The 23,363-nt window shown below is 45.0% G+C and overlaps 1 protein-coding gene across 1 annotated transcript in view; it reads left to right on the forward strand.

Annotated features, from left to right (window-relative positions):
• Positions 1-23,363, forward strand: part of WDR36 (WD repeat domain 36) — a 260,444-nt gene that overhangs the window by 164,761 nt on the left and 72,320 nt on the right. The window contains exons 11-14 of the mRNA XM_063964112.1: positions 1,220-1,303; positions 3,751-3,905; positions 4,609-4,723; positions 8,995-9,160. Of these exons, the coding sequence (XP_063820182.1) occupies positions 1,220-1,303; positions 3,751-3,905; positions 4,609-4,723; positions 8,995-9,160 (520 nt within the window). The remainder of the gene's footprint in view (positions 1-1,219; positions 1,304-3,750; positions 3,906-4,608; positions 4,724-8,994; positions 9,161-23,363) is intronic.

The raw sequence follows: 23,363 nt of genomic DNA on the forward strand, positions 1-23,363 counted from the left end.
TCAGAATTGGCGGCTTTATCATGTAAAAGCCCTTATCTGATTTTCCATATGGATAGGGCAGAATTGAGGACTCGTCCCCAATTTCTCCCAAAGGTGGTGTCAGCGTTTCACCTGAACCAGCCTATTGTGGTGCCTGCGGCTACTAGGGACTTGGAGGACTCCAAGTTGCTAGACGTTGTCAGGGCCCTGAAAATATATGTTTCCAGGACGGCTGGAGTCAGAAAATCTGACTCGCTGTTTATCCTGTATGCACCCAACAAGCTGGGTGCTCCTGCTTCTAAGCAGACTATTGCTCGCCGGATTTGTAGTACAATTCAGCTTGCTCATTCTGTGGCAGGCCTGCCACAGCCAAAATCTGTAAATGCCCATTCCACTAGGAAGGTGGGCTCATCTTGGGCGGCTGCCCGAGGGGTCTCGGCTTTACAACTTTGCCGAGCAGCTACTTGGTCAGGGGCAAACACGTTTGCAAAATTCTACAAATTTGATACCCTGGCTGAGGAGGACCTGGAGTTCTCTCATTCGGTGCTGCAGAGTCATCCGCACTCTCCCGCCCGTTTGGGAGCTTTGGTATAATCCCCATGGTCCTTTCGGAGTTCCCAGCATCCACTAGGACGTTAGAGAAAATAAGAATTTACTCACCGGTAATTCTATTTCTCGTAGTCCGTAGTGGATGCTGGGCGCCCATCCCAAGTGCGGTTTATCTGCAATACTTGTACATAGTTATTGTTAACTAAATCGGGTTATTGTTGAGCCATCTGTTGAGAGGCTCAGTTGTTTCATACTGTTAACTGGGATTCATATCACGAGTTGTACGGTGTGATTGGTGTGGCTGGTATGAGTCTTACCCGGGATTCAAAATCCTTCCTTATTGTGTACACTCGTCCGGGCACAGTGTCCTAACTGAGGCTTGGATGAGGGTCATAGTGGGAGGAGCCAGTGCACACCAGGTAGTCCTAAATCTTTCTAGTGTGCCCAGCCTCCTTCGGAGCCCGCTATTCCCCATGGTCCTTTCGGAGTTCCCAGCATCCACTACGGACTACGAGAAATAGAATTACCGGTGAGTAAATTCTTATTTTCTGAACAGTTCTTTACATGTACTGTATATTAAGTGTTTGATCAATATTGTGAATTAATTCCTTTTCTTACTTTAACATGCATTAGAAGGCATGTTCATTGTATTAGTGGTACTTTTACTATTAAAATACTTTGTTTTCAATAGGTTCTATAGATAAAGCCAAAGCTAAAAAGGTGGGCCTCCGCTGCACGTCCCTAAGACTTCCTCCTGTTGTATCATTTGCCTCTGGTAGGTAATCAGCCAAACCTTTCACTGTCAGGTCTCCTGGAATGTTCTCTCATATTATCACATGTTTTATATTTCACTATAGTCCTGAATGTGCTGCGCAGTGTGCTATGTCATTCTGGTTGATTTTAATGGTAAATATTCACCAAGAAAAATAAAGTTAGGTTTAATAACATATATAGTCTGTGAAATATTCTATAATTACTTTGCTACTAAGGTTCCATTTTCTAACTAGCATACTGCCACTCACCAGATTCCAGACCAGCGGTAGTATACCAAAAATCAATGTCAAAAGTAACGTGTAGCGAATTGTATGCAGCTCAGCAGTGTACTGTGTTCTATAGAAACATAGAATTTGACAGCAGATTACAACCATTTGGCCCATTTAGTCTGCCCATGTGTATGCACACACACTAGGATTAATATTTTGTTGGGAGCCAGTTAAACTACCGGCATATTTTTGGTTTTTGGGAAGAAACTGGAGTACCCAGAGGAACACCACGCAAGCACGGGGACAAAATACAAACTCCACACAGTTTAGCCATGATGGGAATCAGACCTAAGACATTAGTGCTGTGATGTAGTAATGCAAACTATTACACGGTCTGTGCTGCCCTCTGATCCTAAGGGGGAAAAAATCTTGCAAACATGTCTGTTATTTTATGCTCATTTTTTCCAATTTATGTTTATTACGAGAAAAAATCAAGTAACAAAGTATGTAACACAGGCAAACATTGCAGTATAATAATCTGAGAGTGATGCACATTGGGTAAAAATACAACAAATCAGGATTAAGGGTGTAACTTGTCCTCTAAGAGGCATAGCAACATTTAAAATATTTTAACTAACATTGTAAAGATATCATGCAGTAAATTCATCCTAAATTTACAGACCAGAAAATAGTTTAATTGAGGTTGACACTTGAAAGGGGGGGTGCACATCCATCCAGAATCACCATGTAGTCAGTCTAACTATCTTACAAATAGAGTATTTTTCCACCACGTATAGGGTGAGAATATAGGGCAACCAAGTATTGTAGAATTTTTGTGTTTTTAGATTCTGAATCCAAATAACATTTTACCTAACCCATCTGGTAAACATAGGCGAGTCTGGAGCGCATAAGTGATAGTGAGATAGGGTCAGTCTGTATCCATTTAGACAAAATAGTCTTTTTGGCCACTGCTGCTACTTTTGCTAATAATAAATAGTTACCTACAGTAAGTTTATGAACTAATGATAAAGTATAATGGTTCCATAGGGCCCAGGTAATATACACCTTGAACAGGATGTGTAAAAAATTATTCACATAGGATTGAACATAAACCCAAAACGAGTGGACAATATCACAGGACCACAGGCAGTGGAGGATATCATCATCTGGTAAATGACACTTAAAACAATTAGTTATCCGATACACCTTATAGAGCTTGGCCTTTCGGCTATGCCCGTAGTGATACTTTTAAGATATGACCTCTTTCTAACCTGTTCATAACGCAACGAAGTAGAAAATGATCCGCCCCTACGACATTTTATCAAAGCATATAGAGAGTTCAGCCTATCAGTTAGTCGAATTTCAGTCAGTAACTTTATAGCTGCAGACCTGACAATAGACAAACAAGGGGAACTGAACGTCAGGAAATAAAGCCTTCAGTCTGGACAGGTTAAATACGGATGAGAGGTCATTGTCTAAAAACTGATGCACTGTGCGGAGGCCATGGAGATGCCAAGTCCTAAAAACCACATCTGCGTTACCATCCTGAAAATTGCGGTTATGTACCAGCGGTAAAAACAGAGAGCAGTTATGTGATTATTATCAGCACCTCTCGCCTAATCCAGTGCATATCTTAAATTCGATGCCAAGGCATAACCCTGAGCATTTGGAAGATTAATACCACCCAACAACAGCGGTTACTGTCATTTCAGTAATGATATCCTAGGACGTTTACTGGCCCATATAAATTTGGTTAGTTCCCTATTCTGTTCATTTTAATAAAGTTTCAAGCAGAGTTTTCAGAGTGGATAAAGAATGTGCTTGCCTAGAACGTTGACAAGCATTTTGTCTTAACAAAAAAACACTAAATGATCATTTTGACTCTCTACAGTGCAAGTTCTTATTTAAGGTGTCCCATGTTTGGATGTGCTGATTCAATTTTATAAAGCTTTTCTCTTAATGCCTTCTTTTTCCGGTAAAACAAAAGTATGTTGGGTGGTTTTTCCAGATGCTTTAAGTGAATATGGGAATACAGCCAAATATCTCTTGGGGCTTTTCCTATGAATAATGTAGTAAGTAAGTTTGGTATTGTACAGATTCATGTGGTGATTAAACATGACTGAACAATGACCAAATGGATGCTAAAAAGACTATTTCTTCTAAAAATATATAGGTGTATTATTTACATTACTGTAATGAGTGTACAAAGAACTATTGACAAATTTCTGTTGCATTTCAGAGGCAGCACGACAAAGTGATTGGGATGGGATCATTGCATGTCACCAACGCTGGTTAACATGTACAACCTGGAATTATGTAAGATCTACTATAGGAGCTCACAAACTAAGACCTCTGGATTTCAAGCAAAACAAAATCCATGACACGTATGCAACAGTGAGTATGGGGCTTTTCTTAATAACTGTGTGCTCGTATTAGTTGGTCAGTAGTTAGTCTGACCCATGAACTTAAATACTACATTAGAAGTAACATGGCATGCATTCCTGTTTTCTTACCTTTTGTCTTACCTCTCTACGTTTTTGACGGCAGTGGCATTAGAAAGATGGCAGTTATTTAGGGTGGAGTGTTATTCAGTGTCATAATGGTCTAACAGCTGGAAAAAAAAAGAGATGGCTGCGGCCCCTGTTTTTCCAGGTTTATGTGATCCATTTAGCGCACAGCTTTCTTTTAGATACAGATCCATGAAGAGGTCCATTGCCATGTTCATAGCTAGATTAACTTAATGGTATAAAGAACTAATGTGAGATGTGCACGATGAATACTCTGCTAGGTATATAATAAGGTTGATATGTCTTCCACTGGAGTGGTTCCACAACCTGTCCTAGACTTTGTACATTCATGTACTCTACACTCCTGATTCCCAGAACATGCATGCTGAGGAGCATGGTGTAATGAAATGCGTCAGCCTAAACTTTAAGGCTGCATAAACACAGCAGACCTTACTGGTGGATCATTCTGGTGCACAGCGGCTCTTTATCTTGTGTTTTTTAGGTTAGCAGGTGGGGTTTTTACATTTCTTCTACATATGATACAGGTGTGATGCCTTTCACATAATGTCATCTTTTGTTTTACTTGGCAGGTGGTAGAAATTACAAGCTGTGGCAATTTTGCTTTGATTGGCCTGTCAAGTGGCAATGTGGAAGTGTTTAACATGCAGTCTGGAATGCACAGAGGTCAATATGGGAAAGATAAAGGCAAGTATGGAGAACTGTTTTAATGCATAATTGGTGTTTTAAAACAAATTGTAACAATTGTAATAAAAAAAATAAAACCGTTTATCTAGTGCAGGCATTTCCAACCGCGGTCCTCAAGGCACACCAACAGTGCAGGTTTTAGTGATATCCAGGCTTCAGCACAGATGGTTAAATCAAAATAACTTAGGTACTAATTAAATCACCTGTGTTCAAGCCTGGATATCACTAAAACCAGGACTGTTAGTGTGTCTTGAGGACCGCGGTTTGGAAACACTGATCTAGTGTCTAGTTCAGTCGTTCTCAAATTGTGTGCCTAGACACCCTGCCTCGGAGCACTTGCTGGAGAGCCCTGGGTTGGTTGTCCAGGGCTGATTTAAATTATTTATGGTCAATGTAATAGGCAAAACCAGTGCTGGCGCCTGGCAATCATAAAATATGTGGCCAAACAGAAGTGAATCCCGTCTCTCACCACATAACTGAACCTAAGGATAACATATAAACAAAATTTACTTAATTAAATATTTTCTTTTTCATCCACTAGGGGTCACTGGAGTACTCTTGGGATATGGACGGTTCCACAGGAACTAGGCATTGAATAGTTAAACTTTGACTATACCTCCCCTCCATATCCCAGAGTACCTCAGTGTTTTTTCGGTGCTCACCGAGCAACTAGGGAGCATGTCTTCAGTCATTCCAGTTGGCGTGGCTTCAGACGTCCACAGATGGGTGGATCCGCAATCTAGTTTTAACAGGTTACAAAATAGAGTTCGACTGTCTCCCGCCAATGCGGTTTTTCAGGACAGGACTGCCTCGGTCGGACGACAAGAGGGCGATTCTGCAGACTGCCATTCAGTCTTTGCTGGACGCAGCAGTTTTGGTTCCGGTCCCTGTGCACCAACAGGGTCAGGGTTATTATTCCAGTCTGTTTGTAGTACCGAAGCCGGATGGCTCGGTCAGGCCAATATTGAACTTAAAGGGCCTCAACCAGTACGTCACTTACTACAGATTCAAGATGGAATCTCTACGATCAGTAATTGCAGGTCTAGAGCCACAGGAGTTTATGATTGCGCTGGATCTCAAGGATGCGTACTTACACATTCCGATTTGGCCTCCTCATCAAAGGTTTTTGCGGTTTGCAATACGACAGAACCATTATCAGTTTCAGGCTTTACCGTTTGGCCTCTCGTCAGCACCTCGGGTATTCACCAAGGTGATGTTTGTGTTGATAGCTCATCTCAGATCTCTAGGAGTGATAATAGTTCCATACTTGGACGATCTGCTCATCAAAGCTCCGTCTCAACAAATACTCCTTCAACAGGCATTTCTGACATACAATGTTCTGGTTCACCACGGTTGGATTGTCAACTTCAAGAAATCACATCTAGTTCCGTCCCAACGACTTCAATTCCTAGGTATGGTTCTCGATACGGTAGACCAAAGGATTTACCTACCCGAACAGAAAGTACGGGTCATTCGTCACCTGGTACAATTAGTGCTCAAGCCACGCACAGTCACGGTTCATTTGTGCATTCGCCTCTTAGGCACAATGGTGGCGGCTTTCGAAGCACTTCAGTTCGGGAGATTTCACTCACGTCCTTTTCAACTGGATGTGCTCGCACAGTGGTCGGGCTCACACTTACAGATTCACCACAGGGTAAGGTTGTCTCCAAGGACCAGAGTGTCTCTACTCTGGTGGCTCAGGGTACAGAATCTAACCGCAGGGAAACAGTGCGGCACCTGGAATTGGATAATTCTCACGGCAGACGCAAGTCTCAGAGGTTGGGGAGCTGTAGTTCAGAATCTTCAGCTCCAGGGTCTCTGGGTGGATCACGAAAGATTGCTGTCTATAAATGTCCTGGAACTCCGGGCAATTTACAATGCATTGCGACAGGCAGTGCACATCCTGCAGGCGGTTCAAGTGCAATCAGACAATGCGACGGCGGTCGCATACATCAACAAACAAGGAGGAACGAGAAGCTGCATGGCAATGCGGGAAGTAGTTCGAATCCTCAATTGGGCAGAATACCACCAGGTCATATTGTCGGCATTGTTCATTCCGGGAGTGGACAACTGGGAGGCGGATTATCTCAGTCGTCGGGATTTTCATCCAGGAGAATGGGCATTAAATCCAGAAGTATTTCTCATGCTGGTCCAGAGGTGGGGTTACCCGCAGGTGGACTTGATGGCATCTCGCCACAATCATCAAATGCCCCAGTATGTATCCAGAACGAGAGATCCAGAGGCAGTGGCGGTGGATGCTCTCACAGTCCGGTGGCCATACAGTCTAGTGTATCTGTTTCCACCGTTTCCGCTGCTCCCGCGATTGCTAAAACGGATCAAAAGAGAGTTCGTCACAGTCATACTAGTGGCGCCTCATTGGCCACGGAGAGCTTGGTTCTCGGATCTTCGCGGATTACTCGCAGACGATCCTTGGCCGCTCCCACTACGTCCGGACCTGTTACAACAGGGTCCGTTTCTTTACCCCGATTTAGCGCGGCTGCGTTTAACGGGGTGGCTGTTGAGACCGCCCTCTTAAGAAGAGAGGGCATTCCAGAATCAGTCATTCCAACCATGTTACGAGCTAGAAAGCCGGTTACGGCAGCTCATTATTACAGAATTTGGCGTGCCTATATAGGTTGGTGTGAAGTTCGCAAATTTCCGACATCTTCTTTCAAGTTATCCCGTCTTTTGTTATTTCTACAGATGGGGTTAGATGGAGGTCTACGTCTATCCACATTAAAAGTGCAGTTATCTGCTTTGTCAATTTACTTTCAAAGACGATTGGCTCTTTTGCCATCAGTACACACCTTTATGCAGGGTGTCCTCAGAGTACAGCCTCCATTCATTCCAACTACAGCGCCATGGGACTTGAATCTGGTTTTAGATTTCTTACAGTCTTTTCATTTTGAACCCTTACAACAAGTGGATATTCAATTTCTCACTTGGAAAAAAAATTTCTTCTAGCCTTGGCTTCGGCAAGGCGGGTTTCAGATTTGGGTGCCTTGTCATGCAAGCCACCATATTTGGTGTTTCATGATGACAGAGCGGAACGTCGGACGAATCCCGCTTTCTTACCAAAGGTAGTGTCATCTTTTCACATCAATCAACCAATAGTAGTTCCTGTGTTATCAGGACATTCTGAAACTCTGGATGTGGTACGCGCTTTACACGTTTATGTGTCTCGAACGTCTACAGTTCGTAAGACGGATACGTTGTTTGTTCTCTATGATGCTGCCAAGAGGGGTTGGCCAGCCTCTAAGCAGACCTTATCCAGATGGATAAAACTGACCATACGTCAGGCTTATCTTCAGGCTAGGTTACAGCCGCCTACATCGGTAACCGCTCATTCCACACGTTCTGTGGGAACTTCATGGGCAGCTGGTCGGGGAGCTTCTACGACACAGCTTTGCCGGGCGGCTACATGGTCGTCAGTGCACACATTTGTGCGCTTTTATAAGTTTGATACTTTTGCGGCATCAGCATCTAGCTTTGGCTGTTTAGTGTTACAGGTGCCAAATAGCTCTCCCGCCCACGGGGGAAACTTTGGTACGTCCCAAGAGTGCTCCAGTGACCCCTAGTGGATGAAAAAGAAAATAGGATTTTGGTACTTACCAGATAAATCCTTTTCTTTGAATCCATAGGGGGCACTGGACGCCCACCCAGAGCAATTGTTACCTGGTTGTGGTAAGTGCAGGGAATATTATGGTAACACACTCTTACCGACTGTTTCAAATTAGAAATTCTGTCGGGTTGGTGTCAACTGTTAGTTGTCATTTTTTGTTTGTGTCAACTTTATTGTTGTCCATTTTTTGTTATATGTATTTCTCCATTGTCAACCATAGCTCCAGTTCGGCTCAGTAAAAAAACACTGAGGTACTCTGGGATATGGAGGGGAGGTATAGTCAAAGTTTAACTATTCAGTGCCTAGTTCCTGTGGAACCGTCCATATCCCAAGAGTACTCCAGTGCCCCCTATGGATTCAAAGAAAAGGCTTTATCTGGTAAGTACCAAAATCCTATTTTTTCTGAATTCCTCAATAAGAACTTTTGACCTAGGGGTGCCGTAAAAAAAATATTCTGATACTTTAGGGTGCCGTGAATCAAAGTTTGGAAACCACTGGTCTAGTTTAAAAAAAAAAAAAAATGGGGTTCTTCAGTGCTCCTCATAATACAAACTAGCACACCCCTGCTCTGTGATACAAGATTAGGTTATGAAAACATGCAAAAATGTTCATCATATAATGGGTGTAATTTCCTTTCTCTTGTCTTTAGCCCATGATGGCTCTATAAGAGGAGTAGTCGTTGATGGTTTAAATCAGATGACCATCACAGCTGGCAGTGACCGATTGATCAAATTTTGGAAGTTTAAGTCAAAAGAGTTAATTCAAATTACAAGCATTAATGTTTCACCATCTGCTATTTTACTCCATAGGGAAAGGTAAGGCATATTATATTGTATGTGTTCTGGTAATACACACCAAACTTGTGCTTTTCCTTTCATGACCATGACCTTACATTGATTGAAATGTTAGATTTAGTCATTCTATTTTGTCAGGCATCACGCTTTCTTTGCAAAAAAAAAAAAATGGATTGTTTAATCCCCTGGGCTTTAAAATAATAATTCACTTTAAAACACCTGGTCTGTATTGGAGCACACTGGGTACATCTTAGATGTAGGTGTAATACAACTTGTTAGCTGCCAGTAGCATTATTTAAGGACTGGCAGCAAAGAAGAAGGAGGCAATATATTCTCCACTTGATATGATTTGTAGAGATGCAAAATATTAATTCTATTTTCTCTATCGTCCTAGTGGATGCTGGGGTTCCTGAAAGGACCATGGGGAATAGCGGCTCCGCAGGAGACAGGGCACAAAAAGTAAAGCTTTAGGATCAGGTGGTGTGCACTGGCTCCTCCCCCTATGACCCTCCTCCAAGCCTCAGTTAGATTTTTGTGCCCGGCCGAGAAGGGTGCAATCTAGGTGGCTCTCCTAAAGAGCTGCTTAGAAAAGTTTAGCTTAGGTTTTTTATTTTACAGTGAGTCCTGCTGGCAACAGGATCACTGCAACGAGGGACTTAGGGGAGAAGAAGTGAACTCACCTGCGTGCAGGATGGATTGGCTTCTTTGGCTACTGGACATTAGCTCCAGAGGGACGATCACAGGTACAGCCTGGATGGTCACCGGAGCCTCGCCGCCGGCCCCCTTGCAGATGCTGAAACAAGAAGAAGGTCCAGAATCGGCGGCATGAAGACTCCTCAGTCTTCTTAAGGTAGCGCACAGCACTGCAGCTGTGCGCCATTTCCTCTCAGCTCACTTCACACGGCAGTCACTGAGGGTGCAGGGCGCTGGAAGGGGGGCGCCCTGGGAGGCAATGAAAACCTATTTTTGGCTAAAAATACCTCACATATAGCCTCCGGGGGCTATATGGAGATATTTAACCCCTGCCAGAATCCGTTAAGAGCGGGAGACGAGGCCGCCGAAAAAGGGGCGGGGCCTATCTCCTCAGCACACAGCGCCATTTTCCCTCACAGAAAGGCTGGAGGGAAGGCTCCCAGGCTCTCCCCTGCACTGCACTACAGAAACAGGGTTAAAACAGAGAGGGGGGGCACTAATTTGGCGTTAGAAATATATAAAAAAGATGCTATAAGGGAAAACACTTTATATAAGGTTGTCCCTATATAATTATAGCGTTTTTGGTGTGTGCTGGCAAACTCTCCCTCTGTCTCTCCAAAGGGCTAGTAGGTCCTGTCCTCTATCAGAGCATTCCCTGTGTGTGTGCTGTGTGTCGGTACGTGTGTGTCGACATGTATGAGGACGATGTTGGTGAGGAGGCGGAGCAATTGCCTGTAATGGTGATGTCACTCTCTAGGGAGTCGACACCGGAATGGATGGCTTATTTAGGGAATTACGTGATAATGTCAACACGCGGCAAGGTCGGTTGACGACATGAGACGGCCGACAAACAATTAGTACCGGTCCAGACGTCTCAAAAACACCGTCAGGGGTTTTAAAACGCCCGTTTACTTTAGTCGGTCGACACAGACACAGACAGGGACACTGAATCCAGTGTCGACGGTGAATAAACAAACGTATTCCTTATTAGGGCCACACGTTAAGGGCAATGAAGGAGGTGTTACATATTTCTGATACTACAAGTACCACAAAAGAGGGTATTATGTGGGATGTGAAAAAACTACCGTAGTTTTTCCTGAATCAGATAAATTAAATGAAGTGTGTGATGATGCGTGGGTTCCCCCCGATAGAAAATATGGGCGGTATACCCTTTCCCGCCAGAAGTTAGGGCGCGTTGGGAAACACCCCTTAGGGTGGATAAGGCGCTCACACGCTTATCAGAACAAGTGGCGGTACCGTCTATAGATAGGGCCGTCCTCAAGGAGCCAGCTGACAGGAGGCTGGAAAATATCATAAAAAGTATATACACACATACTGGTGTTATACTGCGACCAGCGATCGCCTCAGCCTGGATGTGCAGAGCTGGGGTGGCTTGGTCGGATTCCCTGACTAAAAATATTGATACCCTTGACAGGGACAGTATTTTATTGACTATAGAGCATTTAAAGGATGCATTTCTATATATGCGAGATGCACAGAGGGATATTTGCACTCTGGCATCAAGAGTAAGTGCGATGTCCATATCTGCCAGAAGATGTTTATGGACACGACAGTGGTCAGGTGATGCAGATTCCAAACGGCACAAAGGTGTATTGCCGTATAAAGGAAGAGGAGTTATTTGGGGTCGGTCCATCGGACCTGGTGGCCACGGCAACTGCTGGAAAATCCACCGTTTTTACCCTAAGTCACATCTCTGCAGAAAAAGACACCGTCTTTTCAGCTTCAGTCCTTTCGTCCCTATAAGAGTCATATCTGCCCAGGGATAGAGGAAAGGGAAGAAGACTGCAGCAGGCAGCCCATTCCCAGGAACAGAAGCGTTCCACCGCTTCTGACAAGCTCTCAGCATGACGCTGAGACCGTACAGGACCCCTGGATCCTACAAGTAGTATCCCAGGGGTACAGATTGGAATGTCGAGACGTTTCCCCTGCGCAGGCTCCTGAAGTCTGCTTTACCAAGGTCTCCCTCCGACAAGGAGGCAGTATGGGAAACAATTCACGAGCTGTATTCCCAGCAGGTGATAATTAAATTACCCCTCCTACAACAAGAAAAGGGGTATTATTCCACACTATATTGTGGTACTGAAGCCAGAAGGCTAGGTGAGACCTATTCTAAATCTAAAAAAATTTGAACACTTACAAAGGTTCAAATCAAGATGGAGTCACTCAGCGCAGTGATAACGAACCGGGAAGAAGGGGACTATATGGTGTCCCGAGACATCAGGGATGCTTACCTCCATGTCCCAAATTTGCCCTTATCACTAAGGGTACCTCAGGTTCGTGGTACAGAACTGTCACTATCAGTTTCAGACGCTGCCGTTTGGATTGTCCACGGCACCCCGGGTCTTTACCAAGGTAATGGCCGAAATGATGGTTCTTCTTCGAAGAAAAGGCGTCTTAATTACCCCTTACTTGGACGATCTCCTGATAAGGGCAAAGTCCAGGGAACAGTTGGAGGTCGGAGTAGCACTATCTCGGATACTGTTACAACAGCAGGGGTGGATTCTAAATATTCCAAAATCGCAGCTGATCCCGACAACAAGTCTCCTGTGCTTAGGGATGATTCTGGACACAGTCCAGAAAAAGGTGTTTCTCCCGGAAGAGAAAGCCAGGGAGTTATCCGAGCTAGTCAGGAACCTCCTAAAATCAGTGCATCATTGCACAAGGGCCATGGTAAAAAAATGGTGACTTCCTTCGAAGCAATTCCAGTCGGCAGATTTCATGCAAGAACTTTTCAGTGGGATCTGCTGGACAAATGGTCCGGATCGCATCTTCAGATGCATCAGCGGATAACCCTATATCCAAGGACAAGGGTGTCTCTCCTGTGGTGGTTACAGAGTGCTCATCTTCTAGAGGGCCGCAGATTCGGCATTCAGTTTTGGATGTTGGTGACCACGGAGGCCAGCCCGAGAGGCTGGGGAGCAGTCACACAAGGAAAAAATTTCCAGGGAGTGTGATCAAGTCTGGAGACTTTTCTCCACATAAATATAGCTAAGGGTAAATTTATAATGCTCTAAGCTTAGCAAGACCTCTGCTTCAAGGTCAGCCGGTATTGATCCAGTGGGATAAAACATCACGGCAGTCGCCCACGTAAATAGACAGGGCGGCACAAGAAGCAGGAGGGCAGTGGCAAAAACTGCAAGGACTTTTCGCTGGGCGGAAAATCATGTGATAGCACTGTCAGCAGTGTTTCATTCCGGGAATGGAAACTGGGAAGCAGACTTCCTCAGTAGGCACGACCTCCACCCGGCAGAGTGGGAACTTCATGGGGAAGTTTTCCACATGATTGTAAACCGTTGGGAATTACCAAAGGTGGACATGATGGCGTCCCGTCTGAACAAAAAACGGGACAGGTATTGCGCCAGGTTAAGAGACCCTCAGGCAATAGCTGTGGACGTTCTGGTAACACCGTGGGTGTACCAGTCGGTGTATGTGTTCCATCCTCTGCTTTTCATACCTAAGGTACTGAGAATTATAAGACGTAGAGGAGTAAGAACTATACTCATGGCTCCGGATTGGCCAAGAAGGACTTGGTACCCGGAACTTCAAGAGATGCTCACAGAGGACTTATGGCCTCTGCCGCTAAGAAGGGACTTGTTTCAGCAAGTACCATGTCTGTTCCAAGACTTACCGCAACTGCGTTTGACGGCATGGCGGTGGAACGCCGGATCCTAAGGGAAAAGGCATTCAGGAAGAGATCATTCCTACCCTGGTCAAAGCCAGAAAGGAGGTGACCGCACAACATTATCACCACATGTGGCGAAAATATGTTGCGTGGTGTGAGGCCAGGAAGGCCCCACGAAGAAATTTCAACTCGGTCGATTCCTGCATTTCCTGCAAACAGGAGTGTCTATGGGCCTCAAATTGGGGTCCATTAAGGTTCAAATTTCGGCCCTGTCGATTTTTCTTCCAGAAAGAATTGGCTTCAGTTCCTGAAGTCCAGAAGTTTGTCAAGGGAGTATTGCATATACAACCCCCTTTTGTGCCTCCAGTGGCACTGTGGGATCTCAACGTAGTTCTGGGATTCCTCAAAACACATTGGTTTAAAACCAGTCAAATCTGTGGATTTGAAGCATCTCACATGAAAAGTGAACATGCTCTTGGACCTGGCCTGGACCAGGCGAGTGTCAAATTGGTGGTTTTTTTCTCAAAAAAGCCCATATCTGTTTGTCCATTCGGACAGGGCAGAGCTGCGGACTCGTCCCCAGTTCTCTCCCTAAGGTGGTGTCAGTGTTTCACCTGAACCAGCTTATTGTGGTGTCTTGCGCCTACTAGGGACTTGGAGGACTCCAAGTTGCTAGATGTGGTCAGGGCCCTGAAAATATAGGTTCCAGGACGGCTGGAGTCAGGAAAACTGACTTGCTGTTATCCTGTATGCACCCAACAAACTGGGTGCTCTTGCTTCTAAGCAGACTTTTGCTAGTTGGATGTGTAATACAATTCAGCTTGCACATTCTGTGGCAGGCCTGCCACAGCCAAAATATGTAAATACCCATTCCACAAGGAAGGTGGGCTCATCTTGGGCGGCTGCCCGAGGGGTCTCGGCTTTACAACTTTGCCGAGCGGCTATTTAGTCAGGGGCAAACACGTTTGTAAAATCCTACAAATTTGATAACCTGGCTAAGGAGGACCTGGAGTTCTCTCATTCGGTGCTGCAGAGTCATCCGCACTCTCCCGCCCGTTTGGGAGCTTTGGTATAATCCCCATGGTCCTTTCAGGAACCCCAGCATCCACTAGGACGATAGAGAAAATAAGAATTTACTTACCGATAATTCTATTTCTCGGAGTCCGTAGTGGATGCTGGGCGCCCATCCCAAGTGCGGATTATCTGCAATACTTGTACATAGTTACAAAAATCGGGTTATTATTGTTGTGAGCCATCTTTCAGAGGCTCCGCTGTTATCATACTGTTAACTGGGTTCAGATCACAGGTTGTACAGTGTGATTGGTGTGGCTGGTATGAGTCTTACCCGGGATTCATAAATCCTTCCTTATTGTGTACGCTCGTCCGGGCACAGTATCCTAACTGAGGCTTGGAGGAGGGTCATAGGGGGAGGAGCCAGTGCACACCACCTGATCCTAAAGCTTTACTTTTTGTGCCCTGTCTCCTGCGGAGCCGCTATTCCCCATGGTCCTTTCAGGAACCCCAGCATCCACTACGGACTCCGAGAAATAGAATTATCGGTAAGTAAAATTCTTATTTTAAATTTTGCATACTTCAAAAGTTGCATTTGCCCTTTAGCCCCAGTCCTATATCGGACAAATCACACAGCTGAATGAATTGACTATCCCTGTCTAAACTTGTTTCATAGACTATAAATTCCACTAAATGCAAATTTGTAAATGCAATGCAGAATGACAAAGCAAAGTACCTGAACTGCACACCTACAATAAGGCTGGTTCCATTGCAAATCTGTGACAGTGAACATGTATAAAAAAATTGCTTCCAACCTACAAACAAAAACTTCAGCAGATAAAAATAATAGGAGTACAGTAATGATCTGCTTTTTGCCCAATAAAAAAAACGGTCACTGGAATTGAATTAATAGGCATTAATTAACTCTTTCTCGTTGAATGCCCACTTTTGAAACTCAAAATGTAAACTTTTTTTTGTTTGTTTGTGTGGACAAGTTCATTAAGGAGTTGTTAAGATCTGTTATCAGCCACTTGGAATGGGAGAAGTTTGTGGCATGTATGGATTTCAAGGATGCTTACATGCATGTCCCAATCTAAGAGGGCCACCAATTTCTCTGAAGATTTCCAGTTTAGTCCCACCATTTCCAGTTTTGGGACCTCCACTTTGGTCTTGTGATTGCCGATAACGTATTCACAAAGATTATTGCAGTCATAACTGTACTCTTCAGGTCCAAGTCGATAAGGAATCTGTTATCAGAAATTATTCCTAAGTAGAGATGCTGAACTTTTTAGGTCTGGTGTTGGACATCTGACAGCAGAGATGGTTTCTACAAGGGAGCAAAATTATTCTTACACAGACTAGTAAGGTGGCTATAGACATTGCTAATGGATGCCTGTCTTTTTGCATATGAGGGTAATAGAGAAGATTGTCTTGAATTTTAAGACTGTAGAGTCTGCATGATTTTGTTCAAGGGCTTTCCAGAACAAACTCATGCCAAAGAGGGACATGTCTTCTTTGCATCTGACTGCATAACAGATTTCTCTGACTGAGAAGTTTGCTTTGTCCTCTTTGTTTGATGGTCTACTAGCTCAACTGGGGCCACTCCTCTGCCATATAGAACCAAACAATTGTGACAACAGACAGGGATTTTTTTGGGCTGGGCCCAGTGCAGCTATTCTACATTGCTGATATTAGCGGAGACCAAGATCGGTGGTGTGGGATCGATATGAATTGCCGATGAACGGGATGCCGGCGTTTAGAATCCTGACAATTGCATCCCATCCATCAGAATGCTGACAGCCCCCTAACCCTCCTCTTCTCCCTCCCAAGGTTCATATGGAAACCCTCCGTTCCATTGTCCTGGCATTTGAACCTGGGGACCTTATAGCTTCCCTGTACATTCAGGATGCATACTTGCATATACCTATCTATGCCAACCATCAGTAATACCTCAGGTTTGCTATCCTTCACCAGCATTATCAGTTCCGGACGATGCCCTTCAGATTGTCTACGGCCCCTTGGGTTTTTACTAAGATTAGGACTGTCATGGCTGCTCATCTCTGGCGTCAGTCTGAATTTTCCCATACCTAGACCTACTGATCTTGGCTCCGTCTATTGCCTTCCTACGGATACACGGGTGGATCGCCAATTGAAAGAAGTCCATCCTGTTTTTGTCTCCATCCTAGATTCTCAGTCTCAGAGGATTTTTTCGTCATTAGACAAGATAACTGCATCCAATCTGCACAGTTTTCTTAGATACCGGCAAGTGTCCATCCACTCAGCCATGCAGGTCCAGGGGTCCATGGTCTCCACCTTTGACATGGTGAAGTATGTACAGTTTCACTCCAGACCTCTGCATCACCTGATTATGTCACGATGGAAAGCATCTTCTCAGATCTCAGACAATGTTGTTGACATTCACTCAAGGTTCTGTTTTTCCTCTTTTGGTGGCTACAAACATCCCACTTGGACAAGGGACACCCCTTTTGGATCGCGGACTGGGTACTGCTCACCACGGATGCCAGCCTCTCTGGGTGGGGAGCAGTGACTAGTCAACAGTTCTTTAAGGGGCGTGGACAAGTTCCCAAGACTCGCCTGCCCATCAACATACCGGAACTCAGGACAGTGTACAAAGCGCTCAGTCTGGCGAAAGCTGATCAGTACAGGTCCCATCCAACAACACTACTACATTAGCCTACCTCAACCATCAGGGAGCAGTCATGAGAGAAGTGACTCATAGCCTCACTTGGGCAGAACATCATCTTCTGGCAATATTGGCAGTGTTCATCCCAGGAATCCTCATCTTTAAAGCATACTTCCTAAGCCGACAGAACATAAGGGGCCTACACACTGTGAGATATGTACCATGTGAGACTTGTACCATGCGATTTCCCTTGAAGTCCCGGGAGCCGATATTGCATATACACACGGTGCAATTTGTGCCATGCTAACAAAAAAAAGCTAATTTAAATAGTGGGTTGGTATTACAGGATTACAGGAGTGTGGGCGACACCTTTTCACAGGGAATAGGTAGTGGCGGCCATTATAAGTAAAATCGGTCAGTGGTTTTTAATACTTAACCAAACTCAAGGCTCCGGCTGCTGCTTAATGGCTTCCTTTCCTTCCTCCGCACAGTGTGAAAAGAGGAGGGCTCAGGGAGTGGCTTGGGTGATGTAAATCGGGATAGCAAGGCTTTTCTGTACACACAGTGCAATATGCACCGTGTTTGCTTGCGATCTGATCGCATTTGGTATGCATGCACATGGGATGTGGGCTTGCAATACTGACGTGGCAGGACCACGCATCAGTATCGCAAGCTCTGTACACACTGTGCGATAAGCATCATATTCGATGCGATTTAAACCATTTGATTTAAATCGGGGGTGCTTATCGCACCATGTGTAGGCCCCTATACACTCAAGAGAGTGGGCTCTACATCCAGAAGTCTTTCAGGTTCTAGTGGACCAGTGGAGCCTACAAGAGGTGGACCCCAAACTTCCAGTATACGGGTCCAGGACCAGGGATCCTGCAGCCGCCTTCATAGACGCTTTGACAGTGTGGTGGAACTTCATTCATCTTCCCTCCCAATCCCACTCCTTCCGAGAGTGCTTTGCAAGTTCAAGCAGGAAGGAGGCACACCATGCTCCTCATAGCTCCAGACTGGCCGAGGCATCCTTGGATCGCAGGCCTGCAGGGTCGGTCAGTCGACACTCATCTCGGACTTCCTCTATGGCGAGATCTGTTAATGCAGGGTACATGTCTACACCAGGACCTGGCTCGGCTGTCTGTGACTGCGTCACTCTTGAGACATTCCTTTTAAAGTCTAGATGCTTCTCGAGTTCTGTTCAGACAGTGTTTTTAAAGCAAGTAAGCCTGCTTCAGCAAGGATCTATTACAGGATTTGGCACACTTAGTTCCAGTGGTACTCACCCAGTAGTTACAATCCTTCTACTTTGAGTTGCAAGAGTTCTTGCAAGCAGGATTCAAGCAGGATTGGGTTTAGGTCGTTGCTTAGCGTCCCTCAGGGTGCACATATCTGCCCTGTCTATATGGTTACACTGATAAATTGCTTCCCTACCGGATATCAGAACTTTGTTCCAGGGGGTCCTCCGCATTCAACATCCATTTGTCCCTCCTGGGACTTGTCTTTGGTTCTACAGGTGTTACAAACAGCTCAGTTTGAACCAGTGGTCTCTGTGGAGTTAAAGTGGCTGATGTAGAAGACTCTCTTCCTCCTGGCTATTGCATCTGCTCACTAAGTGTCTGATTTAGCGTCACTCTCTGAGACTCGTATGTCCGGTAACAGAGCAATTTAGCGCTGAAAGAGGGGTAGACAGGGCAGAGACCTATGCCTTCAAGGACGAGAGCAGAGGCCCAAACTCGCATGTAGGAAGAGAAGGATTTGAGTCGGAATAACCTGGTGATCGAAACCTATGGCAGAACAGTGTGAAGAATGTCCGCCAAACACTGAGATAGACATACCAAATATGTTTTTCGAGCATGGTACGAATGACCCGCCTGAAAAAACCCTTTGCTCTCAATATGGATGTCTCGAACCACCCGGCCAAAGCATGGCAGGCCAGACCTGGACGGAAGCACTGGCCTTAAGACAGAAGACCCAGTAGCAGAGGCAAAGTAATGTAAGGGGAGAGGCGTAGAAGACATGCCCACCACGGCTGCCGTGGCTAGATCGAATCACAAGGAACACCCTGCATCACTCTAATGTCAACCTGTGATGGACCCGCAGGATCCCTGGGATCAGAGGAAGATGTATATGAGCAGGAATGTCCTCTGTACCGAAAGAGCAACCACAAGGAGAGCTCAAAGCTCTGACACATAAACTGTGTCTCAGCAGCCTGTGGCTGTGTGGAGACCCCAATTTAGCAACATCTGCCAAGTCCCACCGATAACTAGGAGCTGAAAGGCGAGGTTGATACTGATCAGCGAGCACTTGTACGGAGCATCGTCAGCTGTGTCAGGCAGCTCCATTACGGGATGTTAAAGGTTTACCAAAGTTCAACGTTTTTCTCTTTAGGTTTTCAATCTTACGGGCTTAGTTAAAAAAATAAAAAGTAACTTGGGTCCCTGCAGGGTCATATGGAAGAGAGTGGAGCTTTTAAAGAGCCAAGTTTTTTGGAGGCTGTATGTCCCCATGGTACTGATGCCACTCAATGGATTTTTCCCCAGTGATCCATTCTCTGTTATTGCGAACAATGATTTAGCAATCCGTGTTCTCAAGCATTGAAATGTTTCTGATATTATATCTAGAGAAGCAATGCTGTTTGGGTACAATTCAATTATGACTTTTGTGACTCAATTAATACTTTAGTAAGCCCACCTCCCTCAGTCCCACACAGAACAGCCTGTGTTCCTAATAGCATGGTTTGAACAAGGTGCAAACATTGCTTAGAAATTCTGGTCCATGTTGAAATTGCTGCAGATTTGTTGGCTGTCCAGTCATGCAGCAAGTTACCTAGTCCACTACATCCAAGAATGAAATCTGGTCACTGTGGAGACCATTTGAATACACTGAACTCCATTGTCTTGTTCATAGAACCAGTCTGAGATTACATGTGCTTTATGACATCACATGAATTCCTGCTGGAAGTAGCCTGAGGTACTGTAGACTCTCCATGTAGTTGCACGTGGTTTGTAAAAATACTCATGCTGTAGAATGCCAGCATGTTTGTTTGACATTAACAGTTATAGGGAAATATTCAATTGTTTGAAAAGTCGTTTGGGTGTCTGTTTTTTCCTGTCTATTAGATAGGAAAAAACAGACACCCAACTGACTTTTCAAAAATTGAATACCCCCCATAATGTTTTCAAAGAAAAATGAACCAGTACACCTCCACTACCATTGACGCAAAGCAGGCTGGTGCCATGTATCATGTGTTCGTGAAATTCTTAACCTACATGTCTCAGTAGACCTGTGTTTGTATCTTGTGATCCTGTGCCCACTGTAGGCTGTTTGCCGTTAGCTGACTGGAATTTGACCTGGTGTGGTCTACTACTGCTGTAGCCCATCCACTTCGCAGTGTATGGCCATACCGCTTTTTAACACTTGGTTGTTTGGTTCAAGCTTACAGGAAAGTAGCAGTAGCTCATATTGGCTATTCTCATATGACCTTTCTCAACAATTTGTTTTTGCCCACAGAACTACTGCTCACTAGATGTTTTTTGCTTTGTTCCCTATTCTCTAAACTGTAGAGACTTGTGCCAAAAATTTCATGAGGTCAGCAGATAATATACACAAACTGCCATTCATCACCCACAATCTTTTTACAACAAAGTAACTTAGATTACACCACTCAACCTCTTCATCTGCCTGTGTGCATTCATGCATTGAGGGCCTAATTCAGATGTGGTTGGAGTGTGCTCAGATATGTTAATGCAGCAGGAGGCATTTGGTATAAGTAGATGCCTCTTTCATGCATTTGTGATCCAGTATGCATCCAAGGACTCTGTATCTGATCAGCTGCAACACCATCGGCTGGCTACAGGTTCACACAAGCCAGCTACTGCAGCTCCTCCCAAGAGGCCAGGAAATCTTCATCTTCTGACAGAGATCCTTGCCTCGGCACACCCCCCCCAAAAAACGGATACGACATGCCACTGTTTTGGAAAATGGAGGCCATTGCCGCCCCCAGCAGCTGCTTACTGCAGCCATAGCCATAGTGCATCCAATGACACAGGACCCGTACTGCACATGCGCAAAGTAACTGCCATCGGTACTTTGCGCATTGTGCAGTAGTTCATTCAGGATCTGAATCAGGCCCCTGAGTGGCTGCCGCAAGCTTAGTAACTAATCAAGTGTACACTGAGTGTTGCCAGTGTTAATAAATGAACGGTAATGGGGACATGCACTGAAGGGTAATATGTTTAACATCTGTCTTATTGATATTTTATGGCAGATGCATTTGCTATTGTCATAAAGAAGAAAATATATAGCTGACTTAATAATTGTGTTATGGGAAACCAGAAGTATTTTTGTATGTTATAGTTCTGTTATAAGTTGTTTTAGCCTGAAATTTCCAATAAAATGGGGATATATAATTAATTGGTAATTTTTTTTTCCCACTCCCTAAAATTATAAGTCTTATTCCCTATTCTATTAAAGTAAAGTGTGTGTATTGGTCTAAAGCAGGCATGTCAAATACAAAATCCCAAGTGGGCCAAATGATCAAGGTCTAAGGGGCATATTTATTAAAATTATTTTTACTAAAATAATGTGAAAAAGTGTGTGTTCATACCCTTTTCACATTATTTATCATACGTCCTAGAGGATGCTGGGGTCCACTTCAGTACCATGGGGTATAGACGGTTCCGCAGGAGCCACGGGCACTTTAAGACTTTTTCAGAGTGTGAACTGGCTCCTCCCTCAATGCCCCTCCTCCAGACCTCCGTTTAGAAAATGTGCCCAGGCAGACTGGTCGCACTCTAGTGGAGCTCTACCGAGTTTCACTAAAAGACTTTGTTAGGTTTTTATTTTCAGGGAAACTGCTGGCAACAGTCTCCCTGCTTCGTGGGACTTAGGGGGAAGAAGTAGGAACCCATTTCCTAAAGAGGTTCCTGGCTCTGCTTCTGCTGATAGGACACCATTAGCTCCTGAAGGGTACTGAACACTAGCTGCGGCTATGCGCTCACTCCCACAGCATGCCGTCACTCCCCTAACAGAGCCAGAGGTCTGCAGAGAGGGATCTTCGGTCATCGTGACGGCTTAAGGTACCGCGCAGGGAGCGGGAACGCTGCGCGAACATGCTCTCCATAACACAGTGCACAGCAGGGTGTGGGTGGTGGTGGGGGGGGGGGGCGGGCGCACTGAGCAGCATGAAACCTACTCTCACTGGCAAAAGGTGGCATATGATGCTGTGGCACAGTCCTACACCCCCGCCAGTATAAATATCTAGTTCAATAGCTGAGGAAAAACTCGCCATTGCAGGGGGCGGGGCTTCTTCCTCAGGCAGCCAGCACAGTGCTCAGCGCCATTTTCTTACAGCAGGGGAAGAAACGCTGATCCTCCTCTCCACTTCTGACTCGAGTATCAGGGGGAAAAAGGGTGGGAAAGTGTATATTGTGGTGCTGAGTTGTGGACTGGCAATTCATTTCTGTGTCCCTCTGACAGATTTTACTGTGGGTCTGTCCCCTATAAGCCCCGGAGTGTCTGTGGTGTGATTGTGCACTTGTGTGACATGTCTGAGGCACGGAGCTCTTCCCCTGAGGGAGCCATTTTAGGGACACAGGGTTGTAATATGGTGGCGCTGCCGTCACACCAAGAGCCTGAATGGGTGAAAGAATTACGTGATAGTGTGAATCATATCAGTAAGAGATTGGATAAGTCTGAGTCTCATGCAGAAAACTGGAGAAAATCTGTAGAAGATGTGATTTTTAATAGTTCTGCCTTTTCATCCACAGTGGACCCCTCTGGGTCACATAAAAGGTCATTTGCACAAATAGTACAAACTGATACCGACACAGACTCTGATTCCTGTCGACACTAGTGATTCCAGGGGAATAGATCCAAAATTATCAAAAAGCATTCAATACATGATTGATGCTATAAAGGAGGTGTTAGAAGTTACGGAGGCCCCTCCTTTACCACAGGAGAAGGCTTACTTTTGTAAAGAAAAAAAAATGAATGTAACTTTTCCTCCATCTCATGAGCTGAATAGTCTCTTTGAGGGAGTATGGACAAATCCTGAAAAGAAATTTCAGATTCCCAAAAGAATTCAGGTAGCTTACCCTTTCCCTGCAGAAAACAGGCTAGAAGCCATGAAAGATAATGGTTTCTTGGGAACAAGAGCCGCTACCATGGCAATCTCAGCACGGAGGGCGTTGTGGATTCGCCAATGGAATGCTGACGCAGATTGCATAAGG

Source organism: Pseudophryne corroboree, chromosome 1 (assembly GCF_028390025.1).
Source record: "Pseudophryne corroboree isolate aPseCor3 chromosome 1, aPseCor3.hap2, whole genome shotgun sequence".
NCBI lineage: Eukaryota > Metazoa > Chordata > Amphibia > Anura > Myobatrachidae > Pseudophryne > Pseudophryne corroboree.